The following is a 21,769-nucleotide window of genomic DNA, read 5'->3' as shown; positions in this document are numbered from 1 at the left end:
TTATGCCCAAATAAATCTGTTAGTCTTTAAGATGCCACCGGACTCCTTGTTGTTTTTGTGGATGCAGACTAACACGGCTACACCCTGATACTTGACAGTGTGTTCCTGTTATTCTTGGGGAATGTTTTTGTAACATCCTTGATATCGGGATGTTCTGATACTACTTGATATCAGGATGTGCTTTTATGAGTACTCTGTGCACTTCTTAGGAATGTGTATTTCTGTAATAACAGCCCTCTTGACAGATTCTGTGAGCAGCTCCTGCCTCTTGCTCACGGCTTGTCTTTCCTTTATATTAGTAAAGCTTTGACTATTACTTTAGCTCAGGCCTCGGGCCTCATACCAGGCCTCTGATACAAGGGCTTATGCCTCTGATTCTCTTCCTACTACAGCTGGGGGCTCAGATGAGGGAGGCATGGCACCTTCCAGCTCTGCCAGTGCACCCCAACCTTGCTAAATATGCACTCCACAGCTCTGCCAAGGGTCCCGACCCCCTCTCCTTCTATCCCCCACTCCTCTGCCCCCCAACTCCTCCTCCCTTCCCAAGAAGCATTCACATGTCTAATTTCCCCCCCCAAAGACTTTGAGTGGTACATGGGTGTTGGGGTGCACTGGCAGAGCTGTGGGATGCTGGAGTGTTGGGATGCATTGGCAGAGCTGTAGAGCGTGGAGGCATGGAACTCACATCACTGCCATCTTGACCGCTGAGGGCAAAGAAATATGCGTGCTGCCAGGCTTGCCAACATATTGACTCTGGGAAATTCTTGGAACATGAGGTTGCAGAAGTTTGGGGGGGAGCAAAGAGTACACCATGGCATAGGGATTGTTGACTATGGGCTGATTTGGGTCAGTACACAAATTGCGGGACATGATATATACAACTGCCTAAATCACATCTTAACTCCTATCAGCAACATACCTTTTTTTTTTTTTTTCTTGTTCAAAAGACTAGGAAGTTCACTGGCAAAATTCTACACTAATGCAGAGTCAAAGTTGCTTGGGGGTATGTCGTCCCCTTGCAGAATACTTTGCTCAGCAAAACTCAAACTTCTGAAAACCCGGAAATGCAGAGTTAAGGTTTCTCATGCAACCTTAACTCTGACGTCTTTCAGCAGTGATCCAGTATGCCCCATTAACACACACAGCTTTACTCTGCCAGCCCCACAGTTTGCTCCCCCCCGAGAGCCCGAGTTCCAACCTGAGTCGCAGTGTCAAAGCAATGTCTACACAGCTATCTTTAGACTTGCTCTGAGATACAGTGTAGACATACCCGGAGAGGTTAAGTGACTTTCCCAAGGTCCGACAGCAGGTCTGTGCCTCTTCCAAAACTGGAAACTGCTTTGGTGGTTATCCTTTCTGTAAACTCCTTTAGTTCTACCAATCACTGAAGTCTCAGCTTCTTTAGCATTCTTCTTATATTTCCTCAAGACACAACTGACCTATCATTAGTGCATGCATTGCCAATGGACTCTTATATGTTTTTCATTTTTCTCTTCCCCCTCCTGTTTCTTTTGAATAAAGCGGGCCCTTACATGGCATGTTTTCTTCTGATGTTAACCTTGAGAGAGGGCAATCAAATGTGATGCTATTGTTTTGATAAGCCATTGAAATCTGATAAGCAATGGCTTTGTATACACATTTTATCAAGACTTTTTTTCTAGGCATCTGAAATAAGAGCACATTTTGGAAAAACAAAGATTTATTTGGCCCTGGTCCTTCTTCCATGAAGTCAATAGGCAATTTGCCATTGACTTCAGTGGGAGCAGGATCCACCCTTTGTCTTCTTTACCTTGAACTTAATCCCTCTCCTGATTAAATGGCCACGCAAAACATTGCAACTAGATACATATAATGCAGATTCAGTATGGCCAAATTGAAAACTTTCTGTACTTTGTCCCTTTTAGAGAACACCATTATTCAGTAGTTTCAGCCCCAAATACTTAGGTTTTATGGAGGATTTTTTTAATTACAAAACTGAATATTAAATGTTTGATTTTTTTTTTAAATATAAAGAACATTTTTAAATTTAAACATTCATGTTGGTGTTTACAACCCAGACATTGCAGCGCTCTCCTAGTTCATGAGAACCAAAAAGTGAAGTGGACTAAAAATAGAAATGAAATTGATCAGTCCAAGCTGAGTGGCATACCAAAAGTGAACAAACAGCATATTTAGGCTCTGATCTTACATCGAATTCTACACCTGCAGAGCCCAGCACCCAAATGGATCTTAATGTCGGGCCACAGTTTAAGTGACTTCTCAATTAAGTTCCTAAAACTTACTTAGTAGTAATACCTAGTGTATGGGTCAGGCTCTGCTGTGTGCTTTGCCACACAGACCAGGTATACCATTCCAGGCAGCAATCAAGTGTGTTAATCTTAAATTGTGTGTGGAGGGGGGAGAAAGGGGAGATTCACTAATAAAACATAACACTGAAAGGCTATGCAGCCACTGATCTAGTGATGCTGCTATAATAACTTAAGGTGAAAGTGTCCGGGGGGGGGGGGGGGGGGGTGTATTTTCATAATTTGTGCACAAAGTAATTTGGTCTAAATATCAACAAAAATAATTACCAGGATTTCGCTGCTTAATTAGTACTTCTGCTTAAATTACTTAGCTGGAAGCTGCAGGAGAGAAAAGATTGGGGAGGGGGTTGGGGAGAACTCTTTAAAAAAATTATTTTATGAGCACAGCAAAATTCCCTCTCTAATTAAAGATTAATTTAGACATTGTTTTAACTATTTATAAGTGCATAATAGAAAAGACACTACTTGTACTACTTGTATATCATTCATGTTGGGGGTTTTTAATGACTTTGGGAATTACCTTGAGTGTGAAAGGTGCTGTGTAATCAAATACAGTGTATATGTATAATAGATCCCTCTGTCTGATGAGCCAGCTCTTTACACTTCAAAAATTCTATCTTGTTCTAATAGAACTCTCCCAAGAACGCAGTAGGAGAGACTCAGATTACCCAAAATAAAGGGAAGGTGTTGCCATTGATGTGTCTTCATTTTGGTTCCCCAAATGTTCCCAAACTACTTGATTATATCCTGAGCTCCTAATGTAAAGAACATATTAGAATTTACATCTTGGGAGAAACTGCTCAGGGCACCTCATTTGTCATGCTGAGAAAAAGCCCAAGGGAAGTTCAAAGGTTACCTATGTACTGTGGCTCAGCATGTGACGGGAAAGACATTGGCACGTATTCTTGTATTCAGCTCTCCAGGGTGCTTGAATTACATTGGCTTTCACTCCTACAAATTAAATTACTGGAGTAAGAGCAAACAGTTTTTCTAATTGTGTGGCTTTTATACTATCTTCTCTATAGCTCTTCTTTTAATGTGCCTGATGTGTAAATCCACTTTGACATGTAGAATATTAAAAAGGAAGTTCTTATTATGAAATAGCTGCAATCTGAGTTATAGTCAATTTTATTCTGTGATTTCACCAGTACTCAGGTGAGCTAATGAGGAGTTACGTTTTATTAAGCGGACATGGTCAATGTATTTCTCCTAATTTAAAAATGACATTTCATATTTTAAAAAGTATTTTGAAAGCTTGAAACAGAAATCCAATGTATGAACTTTTGGTTACAACAGGGTCTTTATTGGTGCTGGGGTAAAAGAAAATATTAATTCAGAGGAAGATTTTCTAAAGCTCCTAAAAGTCAATGGGTCCAGTGCCCCCAAATCACTTAGGGTCTTTTAAAAAAAATCTCTTCCTCAGATTGTGGTAGCATACAAAATATTCTAGGCACTTTCCAAATGCAGATTAAGAGACAACACCTGCATCAAAGAACATAACATCCATGAGGAATTCCTCCTCTTTCCCTCCTCCCATCCCTAAGGCACTGGAGCGGATGCAGAGCTGCTCCTTGCTGTTGCTACAGTCGCAGGGTGAAGTATGCTCAAGGACTGCTGTGGTACATATCCCTTGCTCTGTACGCAGAGAAGATTTGGCATGCAGGTGCCTAGTGCCCACCCACACAATTCCCCCAAGAAACTCATGTGTGCTAAGGCAGATGAAGCCTTTGTTTCCATTGCAGCAGACTTTCTGCATCCTACTCATTTTCTATACCACATAGTAGAATCATGCTGGTTCTGCTGCATATAGGACCTTCTGTACTAGGCTGATGGTGGGTGGGCAGGCTCAGTTCTGTAAAAACTCGGGAGTATTTTGCAAATAATAAAAGGTAAGCACAAAAGCTTAACTCATGTTGATACAGAATCGCCACAATACTTCGCACTTTTATAGTGCATTTCATCTAAGTACCTCAAAATACTTCATAGTTAAGCCTTACTACACCTTTCTGAGGTAAGTAAAATCATTTTACAGATTAATCGATTTAGGCACAGGTAGATTCCAGGTTTCACCTAAGATTACATATTAAGTCATTAGTGGAGCTGGAAATAGAAGCCAAGAGTCCTGACTCTGAATTTTCTGTTTCGTACTCTACTTCCTCTCAAGTGTGTTCAACTTCACCAGAGGCAGAAAGTGAAATATGTTGTTTGGATCAATAACAAATTAGTCTGTCAACCTAGTTACTTGGTTTATAAAACACACCTGAGCAATTTTGTGTATACAAAATATTTGCTTTTCAGTCTTTTTATAGTGTTTTGGACTGACTGTCCTTCTAAGGGTAATAGAGAAAAAATATACTTGTATTCAAGAGAATTGTTAACAAAGATGAGAGAATCTTGGATTTAGGCATCTTTTTAATAACAATTTAAAAAAAAAATTCAAATATATCCCACTCAAACCACTTTCCTTCTACAGTGTTTTCTTCTCTGAGCCTTGGACTTCTTCCTGAACGATCAGCTACTCTAATGGTCTATGATGACGTAGTCCAGATAGTCTCGGGATTTCAAGGTATGTTTGTTTGTAGAAGTTGGAATTGGAATTTAAACCATATTTAAAAAACAGTGGATGAAATCCTGGCCCCACTGAAGTCAGTTGGCCAGGATTTCAGCCTGTGTGCTTAAGAGTTTAAAGCCGGGTCCCTAATCTAGATCATGACTTTGTTAAATTATTTTATGTCAAAGTTCAACCTTGTCTACATGTCAGTAACCTGAGGGTAAGCCAGTTTGAACTTCAATGTATACAGGGGTTCTGGTCGATCTCCCAGAATTTCTGCTATTCTTCTATCTCAGAATTTCTTACCTTTTGGTATATTAAATAGAGCTAGAGATGGAAGTTCCAAAATCTTTACTGGCTTCTTATTCTGTCATCTAACATCATGGAACCATGTTTAGTTATAAAACTTGTGTCTGCTATTCAGTCTAATTTGCTTCCTTCTTACTGCTGTGATTACTGTGGTTGGATTTAAAGGATAAAGTATGCGGCATAGAGACCTCATCACATGACCACAAAAATGCAAACTAATGTAGCGCCAATAACAGTCAGGTAGACACACTGTTGCGACTTCTGAATGTACAGCTGAATAGCAGAATTGAAGGTTAATTCACCCAGCTATTTATCTGTCACTCAAGTACTGTAAATTAGACCCAGGTCTAATTTCATTAGAATGATTTGATTTACTGAGGTTAGTCTGTTAATGAAGCTCTTACAGATGCTTTGATAACCTTTAAATTAAAGCCAGGACCTCTTTCTGCCTGTTATCTTACCTGTGCATGCTGGTAGGAAAGCATGCAGTAGTTTTCCATCTAATTTTTAAATATCCTCTTATCAGAAAATTAATGAAAAACAATGTGTGTTACTTTTCTTTACTGTTTTGTAATCCTGTAAAATGGCCATGCCCCGATGGAATATTAATATAATAAGGATTTCCTAACATTTTTATGGGCAGAAATCAGCCAGAGACAATAGGCTTTTCATAAGTGAGAACTCTGGTGTGGAAGAATCACTGAACAGATTATATAACTGATGGGACACTGTTAAAGAGGGCTATATAACAACCCAGCTATAGTACATGCATTCTGCAGTTTGAGAGCTGAGGTTATGAATTTAATTAATAGAAGGCAGAGAAGACATTGAACCTCAAGAGCCTTCATCAGATAAACCGTGAAACAAGGGTTACAGCATTATTCTATTAGTGTGCTGGTGTTAGAGATTCTCATTCTTCTGCAAGTTTGCTAACAAATTTCACAATTCACTGTACAATAAAAATCTTTTCATGGAAAATTGAGGCTAACAGCTTCCTTACAGCTTCCCTTGCTTTGTCTCTTTGAATGAAGATGGCTTGGTGAGAAACAGAAATGCAAACAGTACCTGTCACACCCATCTGGCTGCCATCCCCACTTTTTCTTGAATCAGAATGTCTGAAGAAGAGAAAGAGAGGCAGGAGCACAAAGTATCCAAAATGCTGTTAATTATGGAAATTGGCTGATACCTAGATTCCCATCTTCTCAAAGTCAAAACCGCTCATAGGACCTATGCTCTCTTCTTAACTTGGGAATTCTTTCATATCCTTATTTTTCTGTAAAAACCAACAGTGGACATCTGTATTTCTCTTATGTTGAAACATGAATGGGGAACAACATAAGCATTTGATCAAGAGCTGGGAGGGCTCTCCCTAATCCCTACCCAAAACTTTTATGGCTTGATTCTTCTCTCACTTATACTGAAGTAAAACTGGTGTAGATTCAGTTACTTCAGAGGAGTTAATCAGCATTTTCCCCAGTGTAAACATAAGAGCTGAATTGGGCTTACTCAAGCCACTGAGATTCTATACGGATTGGGAACTCTACGGCGCATTGATCAAAGATAGAGAAGAGCCTGCCCAGCACAAAAGTTACTAGTTGCCATTGAATAATTAATAAGATGAACAACTAAATATGCCTTTGAGAAGTTTGTTTTCAAGTTTGCTTCCAACCTCATTCTCATGCTGAAGGTACAATCCACTGCTGTACTCTGGAAGTAATTGTGCAGATGGAGTTTGCCAAGCATAGGTTCTTTAAGGTTATGCAGAGGAGTGATGCCATCTAAAATGGGCTAAAATACCAGTTTATCAACAAGCAGGGTTGAGTACTCAATTTATGGGAGCTATAGAGATCTTCTCTCTTCACTAATACATAAAAGTAATGTCAGGCATTCTTTACAATATCTTCCCTACGCTGTTGCACTAGGCCAACCATGCTTCAAATGGTTATTTTGCACACATTGAAACACAAACAGCAGAGTGACTCCACACTGCCTACCCTGAGCTGGATTACGGTTTGACCTGGCATTCACACTAAGGACTGCCTTAAATCATTTCTGAGGAGGGGATAATAGCATGTGAGGATATTGTGAACTGGGGAGTGTGGGGGGGTGTGTGCAGACAGGTGACTCTCAGCCGGTGAAATAAGGAATCTTGCTAGCTTAAGGAGTTGTAAGCTCTGACAGCTGACTAAGATGATGGCTATGAAAGTTGACAACCCACTCTTTGTGCCAGTGGCACTTGATCTACAGAGCCTCTTCAAAGATTGGGAGAAACTTGCGCCCATTGCTGGTCCTCTGAGCAATTGGTTGAGGTGCTTTTTTTACTTAGAACCAAAAGTGTAGTTCAGTTAATTAGAGACACAAGTTTTTCACCTTGATACATTTCTCCAGTGTAGAGAAGGCCTTAGCAATATGTATATCTTGCACTAATAATATGTACTGACGCTTTCCATTAAAGAATTTCAAAGCATCTTACTTACAGAATTACGCCTGCATCTGAGGGGTACAGATAGGTAAATATTACTATTCTTTTTACAGATGGGGGAGGGAGGGGAGAACAAGGCACAAAGATCTTAGGTGATTTACCAAAGGTCACATAGCCAGTCTGTGATCAAGAACTCAAAGTTTTCTCAGTCCTATGGTTTAGCTACAAGACAAAGTTTGTACCAACTTTATTATCTGTAGTATTTGAGGAAAGTGAGATTCACTTTAAATGTTTTGCCCCTTTGTAAAAATATTTTCAGTAACAAGTTGGCAGCACTCAGCTCTCACAGGCTGTGCTATATCAAGTTTCCTTAAAAGATAATTTATTACTCTCAATAAATTATTGTGCTAACAGGCTCAACAAGAATTACTTTGTTTTTTAATTCTTAATTACATGAATCTTCAGAAATTTAATATTGGTACTTGGCAACTTGATTGATTAATCTTAATTATATCCATACACAGCAGCCTAAAATCCTGCAATTTTACATTGAACTGTTACAGAGATAATCCTAATTCTGCTTGCTTTTTTGTTGTGTTGTTGTTGTGGATGCTTATCCATATGGAACATATGCACACACAAAGCAGTGCAGGCAGAGATTGTTGAATGTTTGAACAGATCTGTCTCTGAGGTACAGCAACTATTATCATATTGCACAGCACTGGGGAGATAAGTTTTTTTTTTTTTTTTTTTTTTCCTTGAGTACATTGAAGTTAATGTCTTTAGTCTGTAATGTTGCTGTTTTCCATTTAGGCCTGGAAACTGGCTAAGAGAGATTTCTTCCTGTTTCAGAAATGTGTTTAATTGCTGTATTAACCATTTAAGGATAGTATTAGTTTTAAGAAACTGGTACAATTATTTCAAAAACATTCCAGTGATTAAAAACAATTTTTTTTTACTCAGCGTTACAGCTTTCCTTGCAAAATTATCAACGTTCAAAATGTTGCTTTAAAAAAAACAAGGGTTCAATACAATTGTGTTGGACAAATAAAGCTGTGTCCATGTGATCAGTGTTTACTTGGGAGGCAGATGAAATTAAAGCTAAACTGTTTGGATCCATCTGTGTACAGATGCTGCAGTCTTTGTTCGGTGGCAAAGCTTGAATTGTGTGAAATTCTGTGTTTTGTTGTAACAATAACTCATGTCTGGAAACTAATTAAAGAAAACTGAGAGGCGGGACTAGTCTCCTGGTTAGTGGCTTAAGCCTTAAAAATAAGGCGCCTGACTTATCATTCGTACATCAGTTATTCTGTGAAGTAACTTGGTTGACTTCAGTGAAGTGACATGCTTAAAACTGGTGTAACAGAGTGGTAGAACAAGCCCATCCATATTCTGGTTTAGGCATCTTAGAATGGTCATAATTTACAGTCAGAGCAGAGTGTTGTTTGGCTCTTGATCCTGTGTCACTTAGGGAGCATCCTTTGAGTACTGAAAAGAGCTCTTGGGAATAAAGTAGCTTTGCCTCCAACAGCTGTTTTAAATCTCCATTTGCTTGTTGTCTTAAAGCTTGCAGATGGGGCCTTGCTGAGTGCTGCAAGAGAGTGTGAATGGTGAGAATCCTTTGAAAAAGGTTATTGGTTTCCTAAAGTGGATGTTTAAAGGAGACTGTTGAAGAGGGTGTCCTCAAACCTAGGACTGGAAATGGAGGTAGTAAGAGTCCTCCCACAGCCTAGTAGACATCTTGGCTGCGGTGGCCCCGTCAAAGGTGGCTCTCCCTCCTTAGTTAAAATCCTTTGTCAAACCCCATCCTCTCTGCCCCCCACTTCAAAGAGGACAAAAAGAAGTACTTTGTCCCCGTCAAAGATTATGAGTACTTGTACTTCCCCCCCCAGCCCCAGGGTCTCTGCTGGTAGCAGCAGCCAATGAAAGGACAGGCAAGTGCTGCAAGGGTTGACCCCCAAGGCAAAAGACTCAAAGAAACTAGACCTCTTTGGTAGAAAAGTTTATTCTATTGGCAGTTTACAGTTTCACATCTCCGACCCACAGGCATTGCTAGAGAGGTACGACTTCAACATCTGGAACTCACTCCCTTAGGAATCCAGGCAGGAGTTCTCTAGAAGGGAAGGTGATAGTCAGGGCTTCCTTGCAAGCTGCCCTGGATGTAGCAGATAGATCTATGGTGGCCATGCTCTTGGCTCCAGTCCTCTGGCCTGCGGGCAGAGGTCCAGCAGTCCCTTCAGAACCTCCTGTCTGAAGGGTCCTTACTCTTCTCAAAACAAACAGATGTGAAGCTCACCGGCCTAAAGGACTCCAGAGCCACCCTCAAGTTCCTGGTCTGTATGCCTTCGAGGAAACATTTGAGACCCAACAGCCCACCTGTTTCTCAGCTATACTGCCCTGTCAGGACCCGCACAAAAGGCGAAGTAGAGTCTTTAGGCACAGGCAACTTCCCCCCTCCTCATCAGCATCGCTGCCTGGCCCTCCCAGACATGCGGGGGGGCCCCAAACAGAACATTTGATGGGGGCCCAAGGGCATTATACCAGTTCCCACACCGGATCCTGTCCCCCTATTTTCAAACCGTTTATCCCACTTCAGCTCGGCCTGGTCGCGTATCACCACAGATTGTCGGGTGCTGAGCATGGTGGAAGAGGGGTTTACCCTCCAGTTTGTTTTCACTCCACTCTTCCTCCCAATCCCTCTTCAGGGACCCTTCTCACAAGCAATTGTTAGTCCAGGAGGTGTAAGCCCTCCTCCAGGTAGGAGCCATGGAGGAGGTTCCTCAGGACTTGAGAGGGAAGGGGTTTTACTCCCGTTATTTCCTATTATAAAGGCCAAAGGTAGTCTCCGAACCATTTTAGACCTGTGCGACCTCAAAAGCTATCCGAAAAAGCTGAAGTTCTGCATGGTCTCCCTGGCCTCCATCATTTACTCCCTGGATCCCAGGGACTGGTACACGTCTCTCAGTTTGAGAGACGCCTATTTCCATATCTCCATTTTCTGAGACTACAGAAGGTTTCTCAAGTTCTTCGTGAACCAGACCCACTGCCAGTTTGCTGTCCTCCTATTCGACCTGTCAGCAGCCCCATGGGTCTTTATGAAATGCATGGCGGTAGTGGTGGCCTTCCTGAAAAGGCGAAGGGTGCAGGTTAACCCGTACCTCGACAACTGGCTGATCAAAGGCCAGCCTGAGGCCCAGATGAAGTCCAGTATCCACCTCATTCAGGCAACCTTTCAAGCACTGGGCCTGCCGGTGAACAATCAGAAGTCAACCCTCATCCCTGTACACAGGATAGAGTTCATTGGAGTGGTGCTCAGTTTTACATAGGCCAGGGCTATCCTCCCAGAAGCTCGCTTCCAGACGATTGCACACGTCAAGGCCCCCCCTGTCATGACAGCCCATTTCTGCCTCAGATTTTTAGGTCACATGGCCGTATGCACATATGTAATGCAGCATGCGAGACTGTTCCTCAGACTCCTTTAAGCTTGGCTGGCCTTGATGTACTCAACAAATCGCCATCATTTGGACTCTGTGCTCACTCTGGTCCTCACCTCCTTCGACTGGTGGAGGGATCCTTGGTTGGTGGGCTCAGGTGTTCTCTTTGCCAGGCCCCAGCCCTTGATATTCCTAGTCTCGGATGCTTCTGAGCTAGGTTGCGGGGCTCACCTAGGACACCTCAGGACTCAAGGCCTGTGGTCCCCAGAAGAGCTCTCTTTTTACGTATAGATGTCAGAGAGCTCAGAGCAGTTCATCTAGCATGTCAGGTGTTCTTACCCCATAGTGCAAATAAGGACATAAGAGTACTTACAGACAACACGGCAGCCATGTTCTACCTCAGGCAGGAAGGGGCTCGCTCTTCCCCCCCTGTGTCAGGTGGCTATTTGCTTGTGAGAGTTTCGCATAAAGCACTCAAAGCTTCTCACCTTCTGGGAGCCCAGAATGAGCTGGCAGATCACCTCAGCAGGTCTTTCTCCACTCCTTGTGAGCTGTTCGCAACCAGGCAGAAGAGAAAATGTCACCGGTTTTGTTCTCTGCACAGCCACTGCCCAGGCTCACTCACAGACGCCTTCTGCCTTCTTGATCCCTTGGACAAAGCACCTGTTGTACGCCTTTTCCCCCCAATCCACTCATACACAAAGTCCTGCTGAAGGTCAGGCTGGACAGAGTGAGGATTATTCTTATAGCCCCAGCATGGCCACCTGCTTCCATGGAGGTCAGCACTGGTTCTGCACATTGCTAAACCTGTCAGTAGCGACTCTGATGCCGCTCTCTCCCCTCCCAGACCTGATCTCTCAGGAGCACGGTCGAATGCTCCATCCAAACCTCAACACCCTCCACCTAACAGCAGGGAAGCTCCTTGGTTAAATCCTGCGGAGCTGGCCTGTTTGGAGCATGTCCGCCAGGTCTTGCTAGGCCGCGGAAAACCATCCACCAGAGCTACATACCTTGCTAAGTGGAAGCGTTTTTCCATTTGGTCATCACAACATGGCCTCTCACCTGCTCAGTCATCTCTTCAGACAGTGCTTCACCTGAAACAGCAAGGTCTAGCAATTTCATTGATTAAAGAGGATCTCACAGTGACTTCAGCATTCTACCCCCTAGTGGAGGGCCAATTGTTTTTCTTGCACAAAATGGCCATTTGTTTCCTCAAGGGTTTAGAAAGGCTATAACCGCAGATATGGGAGCCTATTCCCCTGTGAGACCTAAACTTGGACTTATCAAAGCTCATGGACCCTCCCTTTGAGCCCCTGGCATCACGCCCCTGTCGTATCTTTCCTGAAAGGTAGCTTTTCTAGTAGCAATTACCTCGATCAGGGTCCTTACTTCAGAACCCCCCATACACGGTCTTCTTTAAGGACAAGGGACAGCTCTGCCCTCATCCTGCACTCCTCCTGAAAGCACCTTTGCAGTTTCACAATAATCAGGCTATTTTCCTGTTGGTTTTCTTCCCCAAATCTCACGTGAATAGAGAGGAGCAGCGCCTCCACACATGCGACGTTGGATGCGCCCTAGAGTCCTACATCGATCCACATTCTGTAGATCCATGCAGCTCTTTGTGCTGATAGCAGATAGAATGAAAGGCCTACCCATTTTGACTCAGAGGATTTCATCCTAGATCACATCATGCATTTGCGCGTGCTATGAGCAGGCAGACGTACCTCCACCAACCATTTGGGCCTCCCATTCCATGAGGGTACAAGCTTCTTCAGCGGTGTTCCTAGCCCAGGTACCGATCCAAGACATTTGCAGCGTGGCGACCTGGTCGTAGGTGCATACATTTTCTTGCCACTATGCCATCATCCAGCAAGCTAGTTTTGGTTGCCGGGTTGCAATCTGCATGTTCATATCTCCAAGCCCGCTTCCTATGGTAATGCTTGGGAGTCACCTAATGGGAATGGACATGTGCAAGCACTCAAAGAAGAAAAATGGTTACCAACCTTTCCATAACTGCTATTCTTCAAGATGTGTTGCGCATGTCCATTCCAGGACCCACCTTCCTACCCCTCTGTCAAAGTTGGCCTGCAAGAAGGAACTGAGAGGGTGTAGGGTCGGCCAGACTCCTTATACCGCACCGTAGGCGTGCGGTACCAGAGGGCCATAGAGTCAACCTGATGGGTACCGCTGAGGGAGAAATTTCTGGCAACTGTGCATGGGGTGCACACACACCTAACGTGGAATGGACATATGCAGCATATCTCAAAGAACAACAGTTACAGAATGGTTAGTAACCGCTTTTGCAGGTTTTTTTGCTCTCCTCTGGCTCTCCACATGACTGATGAACTTGAGCCTGAGTGAATATATGATGTTTTAACTAATAAATCATTGGTTAAGCAACTTGACCTTTTTGAGAGGTAGGGGGACAACTTTTTATAAAATCACCCAGTTTCCAGATTCTCTTCTCCAAAAAGAATAGTGATCCATTGCCTGCAGGGTTGCCCAAGGTTAGAGGCATCCCACATCCATCATATCTTCTGTTAGTTAGCTACAACTACACACGTGAAACTCTCCTTCCATGGAGGATTGTTTGGGCTTTTTTGTGTAGGAAGGATGAATGGTCATCTGTTTTTGAGGGGCATTCCTGATACTGAAGAACTGAGCAGAGTCTAGGGCTTGATGAAGAGTCTTCATTTGAATTTTGTCTATTTGTTCAGTCATTCGCTACACTTTCTGACCAGCATCTTACAGATTAGCATCTCAAATGATAGGTGTGTAATCTGTTGGCATGTATTTTGTTAGCCTTGGCCTTCAATTTTACCCAGGTTGTTTTTAGTGAAGCTATCCCATATGACATTTACTTTGGTTACATACAGTATAATCCTGTTTTTTCCTTAAATTATATTTTGCACTGTGATTTAAATAATCATTGTCTTACTGTACATGCAGTGAGGTGATGACTGGACCAAGCCATTATAATCAAAGTAAAGTAAGGAATTATGGAATAAATTGGATGGAACTACAGATAGTTTAATAAACTAGTAATCTATTACCTTGAAGACTTTAGGTGAAGTAAACTTTTCTATTTCAAGTGAAATAATAAGAAATTAAGCATAGAGAGTAAATTGCAAACTTTTCTTAGATTTTACATGCATTACCTCTATATTTAGTTTGTTTTACCAACATTCATTGTTGGAGGTGTGCAAGGAAACTTTTTTAAAGTAAGACTAGGAAATATTTTCAAAAACCCCTAAAGATACCTAAATACCTTTATATATTTTACCTAGTAACACTTTGTGACAAAATATCACCCATCGCAAAGTAAATTCAAAAATGCGGTATTATCTTCACCTTCATAGTAGCTCATTGTTGCATCTGTCCATCACAGAAAGATTTTAATTTGTAATGGACATGTTAAATGCACTTTTAAAGGGCTGTTCGATATAAATATAAGCTCCTAAACAATCTACACTCCTTGGATAATGTCACCTTTAATTTTCACAGGTGCACGGATTCAACCACGAGTTCACTTTCAAAGAAGAGCCCTAAAGTTGCCTGAGAACACCAGCTACAGTGATCTGACAGCATTTCTAACTGCAGCCAGTTCACCTTGGGAAGTGGACAGTTTTCCTTATTTACAAGGATTAGATGGAAATGGAACTGGTAATTTTGAGTATCTATCTTTGTTTTTATTCTGAGTTGATATTTGTTGGAATATAGTTTTGGGGGGTTTGGTTTCTTTTTTCCATCTCTCTGTCATTTTCTCCCTTCCCCCCACAACACACCTTTTTAATTTCAAAAATATAGGTTCAGCTGTCTGATCAAAATACTGTTTCTAAAAAGCAGTAGTCCACATGACAACGTTCCTGTGCAACTGACACTAATAGTTCCCCGTGTTGGCAATCTCTAGATAAGGACATTCAGTCTCCATGCTGATTCAACCCAGGGCTCTTATCACCCCTTATATATGGTCCCTGGAGGATGAAGTTGGAGGCTCATTGACATTGGTGGGTGAATAGCTTTCTTATGTTGCACCTGTCATTTGAAGACTAGCTTCCTGGCACGTCAGTTTGGGTATCTTTTACAAATGCTACATTTATCTTCAATTTTAAAAATTGAGAGATGTGGGGAGGGGAAAAGATTTAACCTTCTAGATTATGCAGCATTATTAATCTCTAATTATTCCTGTGCCTGGAAGTCTGTACAATGTCCATATTCTAAGAATTTAACGTTCTGCAGCGTTGTGCTGTGCCAACAAAGAGTTGTTTCAACAGTCTTGTTAAATGCAGAGTAATTTTGGATCCTGCTTTGGCCAAAAGTGTTCAGATTCTTTTGAAACAAAGAAGAAAGCTGTGAAGAACTTTTAATAGAAACAGCCCCCAGTGGACTTTGAACTTTGAGTTTTGAGTTATTTTGTCTACATTCTTAACATCTTGGGATGGCAGCAGGTGAGGCAATTTAACTCATCTAATTTAGTCTCCTCTGGGTGCACTTATTTCTCCTAGTTGATTTAAGTTATTTCAAATATATGCTCAAGTGTGTAAGGTGTGTGTTAGTGAATCTTGTGGATTTCTTCCAAGAGAAAATGGTGTGACCTTCCCCCTCCTCTGTTTTCCTTTCTTTCCCCTCTTACAACTCTCTCCTCATTCACAGATGCAGAGGTTTCTTGCCTGCTCTCCTCCTCTAACCCCTTCAGTTGCCTCAGTGATCCTGTCCTGTTCCATCTCTGGATCTCTCTCTCACCAATCCTCATCTCCACCTGTTACTCTTTTGCATATCCTCTCACTCTCTTCTCCTCTCACAATATCAAGCATGCTGTAGTCTCTCCCTTCTTAAACCCACCTTTGACATCACTTGCCTCTTCAACTACTACCCCATCACCTTTTTCCCTTTTAAGCTCATTGAACGCGGACTACAGTTGCAGTCTGGAGTTCCTCTTCTCCAGTTCCAGCCTAGACCCTCTTCAAATCAACTTCTGCCTCATGCATTACACTGAAAATATTCTTACCAAAGTCTCTAATGACCTCTTCCTAGTCAGAGCCCAGAACCAGTACTCCATCCTCATCCTCCTTGACCTGTCAAGTGCCTTTAACACAGTTGACCATCTTCCTCTTCTCGAAATCTTGTCCTCCCTTGGCTTCCATGTCTCTGTCCTCTCCTGGTTCTTCTTCTACCTCTCATCGCTCCTTCAGTGTGTCCCTGAGATGATCTTCCTCATCACCCCTCCAACTTTCCCTGAGGTCACCACGGGGCTCTGTCATTGGTCCCTTTCTCTTCCTCCTCCACACCTTATCTCTGAGTAATCTCATCCACAAACACACATTCTGCTCCCTTCCCTATGCTGATGACTTTCAGGTCTCCCTCTCTACTCTGACTTGTCTCTTGTCCAACATAAAATCTCAGTCCGTCTCTATTACATGGCCTTAAGGGTGTCTACCTGTCAGCTCAAGCTCCTTCCTTGGAGGTTTTTAAGGCCCGGCTTGACAAAGCCCTGGCTGGGATGATTTAGTTGGGAACTGGTCCTGATTTGAGCAGGGGGTTGGAAGAGATGACCTCCTGAGGTCCCTTCCAACCCTGAGATTCTATGATTCAACATGGCTCTTAACCTCTCCTCCTCCAAGTCTCTCCTGCCCGCCAGCTCCTTTCTCAATCATTGCGCACAACACAACCAACCTGCCTGTCACTGAGGCCCGTAAACTGGGCATCGTGCTAGACTCAGACCTCTCTCTATGTCCTTTCATCCAGGCTACGACTAAATCTTACAGATTCTTTCTGCATAACATCTCTAAGGTACTGCCTTTCCTATCCATCCAGAGAGCTAAAACTCTCATTCAGGCTCTCACCAACTCATCTGTCGATTAATGCAACATCCTTCTCTCTGAATTGACAAATGTAATCTTGCCCTACTCATATCCATTCAGAATGGTGCTGCAAAGATCATTTCCTAGCCAGTCACTTGTCATCCCTCTCTTTACATTCATCCTCTGGCTCCCCCTTCTCTATCACATCAAACCTAAGCTGTTTGTCTTCTCTTTCAAGACACTTGATGGCCTATCCCCACCCTACCGATCAGCTCTCATTCACTCAGCACAATATGGTAGCCCACTTGTTAAATTTCAAACAAGCATCTTTGTGCTCTCTCCCATGCTGCCCCTCACACTTGGGGAGGAGTTACCCATAAATATCTACAAAGCTACCTCATTAACCTCCTCCACATCCCTTCTCAAAACTCTTCTTTGCCACAATGCCTACAAAAAACTTGACAATGGTTAGGTTTCTGGTGCACTGGGAACACTGCCTGTCATGCTTACCAGTATTGTCTTACTGTTTCCTTGTACCCTCCCAGTGGTCTCTCTGCACCCATTTGTTGTCTCTTGTCTTATACTTAGATTGGAAGTTCTGTAAAGCAAAGACTGTCTTTTTGTTCTGTCTGTACAGTGCCTAGCATAATGGGATCCTGGTCCAATACTAGGGCTCTAGGCATGATGATAATACAAACGATTTATTACTGATGATAATAAAAAGGGGGTTGTTGCATGAATACTATTTGCCAGAAATGTAAAGTGCTTGAAATAGTCTCCATGGGCCATTAAGTAGCCCCACTGTATGAGAAGACCCAAGTAAAGTAAATTCTTTGGACTCCCTCCTGTGTGTCAAGCTGGGCATGGCTTTATGGGTACACACTTACTCTACCACCCCCCCCCCGTGGTGACGACACAGGAAAGGAAACAGAACACCAGGTTTATGGTAGCTGAAAAGCCCCTCTACCTCTTAGGAACTTTTTTGGGGGCTTTTATTTTTTTTCTTACTTTGTTTACAACTCTTCTCATTGGTACAAATCTTGCGCATAAAGAAGGCATGCAATAGTCAGTTACATAAGATAACAAACCCATATCTTGTGCACGTGAAAGCTAGCTAGCTGCAAGGGAGACAAACAAGTCAGCCAAATAAATTCCCTAATTACAAACGCTGGGTTGAAGGCCACTCCTGCCTTGTGGCTATGGAAACAGTGTGCCGTAACCATGGCTAACAATTTGGGAGCTAGCATTCCTACACCCCCCCACCCTATGCCACACACAGTTATACTCTCACACGTAGACCTTCCATTCAGGGGAACATCTCACTTTAAAACTAAAAAAACTGAAAAGAGGTTGGAGATATGAGAAGAGACTTTTACATAATTACAGTGCAGGCAAGTTGCCTTCTACTCATACTTCTCCTTCTCTTGGAGAAATGTTAGACTGTCACATCCTTCGGCTTGGATAGGCTACTTAGTTATTTAAAGCTCACCAAATATAATCTTTGTCAGTAGACCCTTCTTCCAATTGCTGTTGAATATAAGATCACCACCAGCTGGTGGCGATTGCGGATTTTTTATGGTACCTGCAAATTATAATTTTCACTTTCCTGAGTATAAACCAGTAATTTGCATGGGAGGAAAGGATTCTTGCTGAATAGAGTTTGCTCTTTGTCTGTGTCTCTGCTAAATTTCTCTCATGTTTAACTGTGTACAGTGAACTCAGGAGCATTGCAATCTGGTCCTCCCATTGTGTAAATGTGTTACAACTGATGCCGAGTGTTTATCCATTGTAACTTTGTAGTAGTTTAACTAGTAACTTTCCCTTTGAATTCAACAGTACTTTCCAAGGAGTTCTAACAATGTACAGTTAGGAGCAGTACAGTTAAAACCCAATACATTAATCAGCCTATTCTAAACATATAAAGCACTTTGTATGCAAATAATGATAAGCCTGTTGTGTCTTGGCTTATTGCTTGTATTAGTAGAATATTGTGGCGCACAAGGCTGGTTTCTAAACAAACAGCACAAAAACCTCTGTATTCTACAGTAATGGGCCAAACCCCTATAGCAGGCAATAATGTTATCTCAGCATTTGGGGCTATTGCTGTGTAATATTAGCTTATTTATAAAGGGTGAATTCAGAGTCACTAAAAGCATGTATTTTCCTCATAGATTTGAGGTCACCAGGTGTCAAAACATAAGCTGACATTCATTGCAGTCACTCCTATTTAATCTATGCATACACTTACCAACTTCCCTAGCACCTGTTTCACAAGCATTCAGTTAGCTTACCTTCACAACACAACACAGTAAGACAGAAACTTAATTTTTAAATGAAAGTTTAGATTCTGTGGAAATAGATGTCCTAGGCCTTTTTTATTAGCCAGTGGACTTTAGAAATCTGCCTGCTTTCTTAGAAAGTAAGCTCTTCAGCCTGAGACTGCTTGAACACAGTGTCAGAAGGAGGTATGTTGCTTTAAGTAGAATGGAGGCAAACAAAGTTCCACTAGAACACTCTTTTTTTTCCGCCCAGCTAATTATTGATTTTCCAGTCATAGGCACAAATATAAGCAAAATTCAAAACAAGTAGAAATAGTCAAGTAAAATGTATTACGTAATTTATTTTCAGATATTAATATTGCATTTTATAAACCTTTAGGTGATAACATGCTTCATTAGGGATTTGAATATATGAAAAAACTGACCAGGTCATGACCTCCTTTAGCAATTAGAAGTTATTTCTCTATCAAATGTTGACAACTCATGTCTTCCTGAGGAAGCAATGTATTCTATGCTAACACAGATAACATATATGGTTTCTCGTAAATGTAACTGCTGCTCAATAAAACCCAGTCTCTATCTTACAGCAAGCTCTCTGCCAAGGGAAAATTCGCATAGTTGTCTCTTGTATTTCAACAAACAGCTAGTGTTAATACAATCTTCTTGACAAAATAATCTGTAGTACTGTGATACTTCACAATTACTTAGGCTTGGTCTACACTACAGCATTAGGCCGATGTAAGGCAGCTTATGTCAACCTAATTATGTCAGTGTATACACTGCACCCTTGTTCCTGACAATATAAGTGCCCTACTACACTGACATCATAACTCTGCCTCCATAAGAGTCGGTGTAGTTAGGACAACGCAGCGCCTGTGTGGATACTGTAGGTTACTTATAGCGGTGCTGACTGTCATTCTTGTCAATTTCATGGCTCCGTGCTGGAGCATGAAATTGACGAGAAACCCTGGTGGGTGGAGGGCTCCAGCTACAAGCCGGCTGCCCACAGACTTCCCGCCGAGCTCCTGCCTGGGCTCCCCACTCCCCAATGGGAGCCCAGGTGCTGCCCCGAGGCTCCTGGCTCCCACTGCCCCAAGGCTCCTGGGGCTCTCTGCTCCCCGCCAGGAGCACAGGAGCAAAGAGCTGGGTGGGGAAGGCAGCTGTGCTCCTGGCGGGGAGCCGAGACCCCCTGCAGCTGCTGTGCTCCCTGCGAGGGGCGGGGAGCAAAGAGCAGAGGGAGGCAGTCCCCAGGCTGGGGGCGGGGAGGCAGCCCCCGAATGGGGAGCCAGGATCCTCGAGGCAGCTCCCAGGCTCCCCAGCGGGGAACCAGGAGCCCAAGGGCAGAGCTGTATGCGGAGCTGAGAGCCCAGGCTCTCAGTCCCCCATGCTGCCCTTCTTAAGTCGGTGGCAGTGCTCCTGGTGAGAACACGCACCACGAACAGAAGAAGGGCAGTGTGGTTATGAACCACTGCAGTAATTACTGTGGTGGCTGTAAATCGACCTAATATAGGTTGACTTAAGTTTTTCGTGTAGACATGCCCTTACTGTTGTGTTTAAGTTGCAGAATGGATGATTTAGGAGAATGACATGTATGGCCTTATGTTTCTAGGTCACTGGTTTTTCTATGGTCTATGTCAGTAGTGATTGAAAGTCATTTCCCTTGTGTGTCTATGTGATGGCCTATGTGAAACAAGTTGGTGGTTTGAGTCCTGTTACTAATGGACACAGGCCCACATGACAGAAACTACCACTGAGGTAGACACCTTTAACGAGCTTATTGGAGAGGCCAGAGTCTGAGCCAGTATGTAGACAGGAACAACCCACTCTCCCTCTTAGGGTTTTCCTTCAAGAGCAAGTTGAAACCTGGCATCAAGGCAATGTCAGGGTTGTCTTTCACTACCGAAGGTCAGTGCGTCTGGAGAAATGGTGGTGTCATGCAGTGTCAGCTACAGCCAGGCATATATCTATGCCATGCCAAGAGTCCTAGACCATTGTGATATCAGATATAACTCAACCAATCACCACCCTTACTCTACAGCTAACTTGCATGCAACAGTTTCGTTGTTTGTATGAGGGAGACTGCACAGATAGATAGTGGATTACTTGGCCCAGCTGCCACACCCATGCACCCAATTGCCACCCACACAAAGCAACACAAATCTCTTAGCACAATTTCCCTAGACACAAATCAACACCACAAATAGCCCCAAACACACACAGCCCCTAACCACAGCATACCCCTATTCACCAGCTGCACAAATCCACACAGCCCAACCCACACACCAATCAGCACAGCCACCCACGCAACAATACAACAAGCACATACAATAACCCGAAACATCACTCTGAGGCCTAAAAGGACTGTAAAGTCAGTGTGAAGCAATGGAAACAGCTACAAGCATGGTTGAAAGCTCTTTGTGTTTAGAATATCACCAGGTTCAGCTTTCATGGGAATTCATAGTTTGTGACTGTCCAGTTTTTAAGTTTTCAGCCTTTTTTGGCTTTTTAACAAACAATTTTTTGAGCTCTACCTGTGCAATAGCACAGGCTTTCAGGTACTAGTAAATAACCAAAAAGGACCATCTCAGATCCTGGGAGTTCTCAGTCTGGCATCTTTTGTAAGTGCTGTATTTTTTTTTTTTTTTTTTTTTTTTTTTTTTTTTTTTT

General features: G+C 42.7%; 1 protein-coding gene across 1 annotated transcript in view; it reads left to right on the top strand.

The window, feature by feature from the left end:
- Positions 1 to 21,769, top strand: part of FAM171A1 (family with sequence similarity 171 member A1) — a 118,083-nt gene that overhangs the window by 63,629 nt on the left and 32,685 nt on the right. The window contains exons 5-6 of the mRNA XM_029911007.1: positions 4,780 to 4,872; positions 14,527 to 14,685. Coding sequence (XP_029766867.1) covers positions 4,780 to 4,872; positions 14,527 to 14,685 — 252 coding nt within the window. The remainder of the gene's footprint in view (positions 1 to 4,779; positions 4,873 to 14,526; positions 14,686 to 21,769) is intronic.

The sequence above is a fragment of the Terrapene carolina genome, unplaced genomic scaffold, assembly GCF_002925995.2.
Source record: "Terrapene carolina triunguis isolate 2854851 unplaced genomic scaffold, T_m_triunguis-2.0 Scaffold84, whole genome shotgun sequence".
In the NCBI taxonomy this organism is placed as follows: domain Eukaryota; kingdom Metazoa; phylum Chordata; order Testudines; family Emydidae; genus Terrapene; species Terrapene triunguis.
This window is presented reverse-complemented; position numbering and strand designations above follow the sequence as displayed.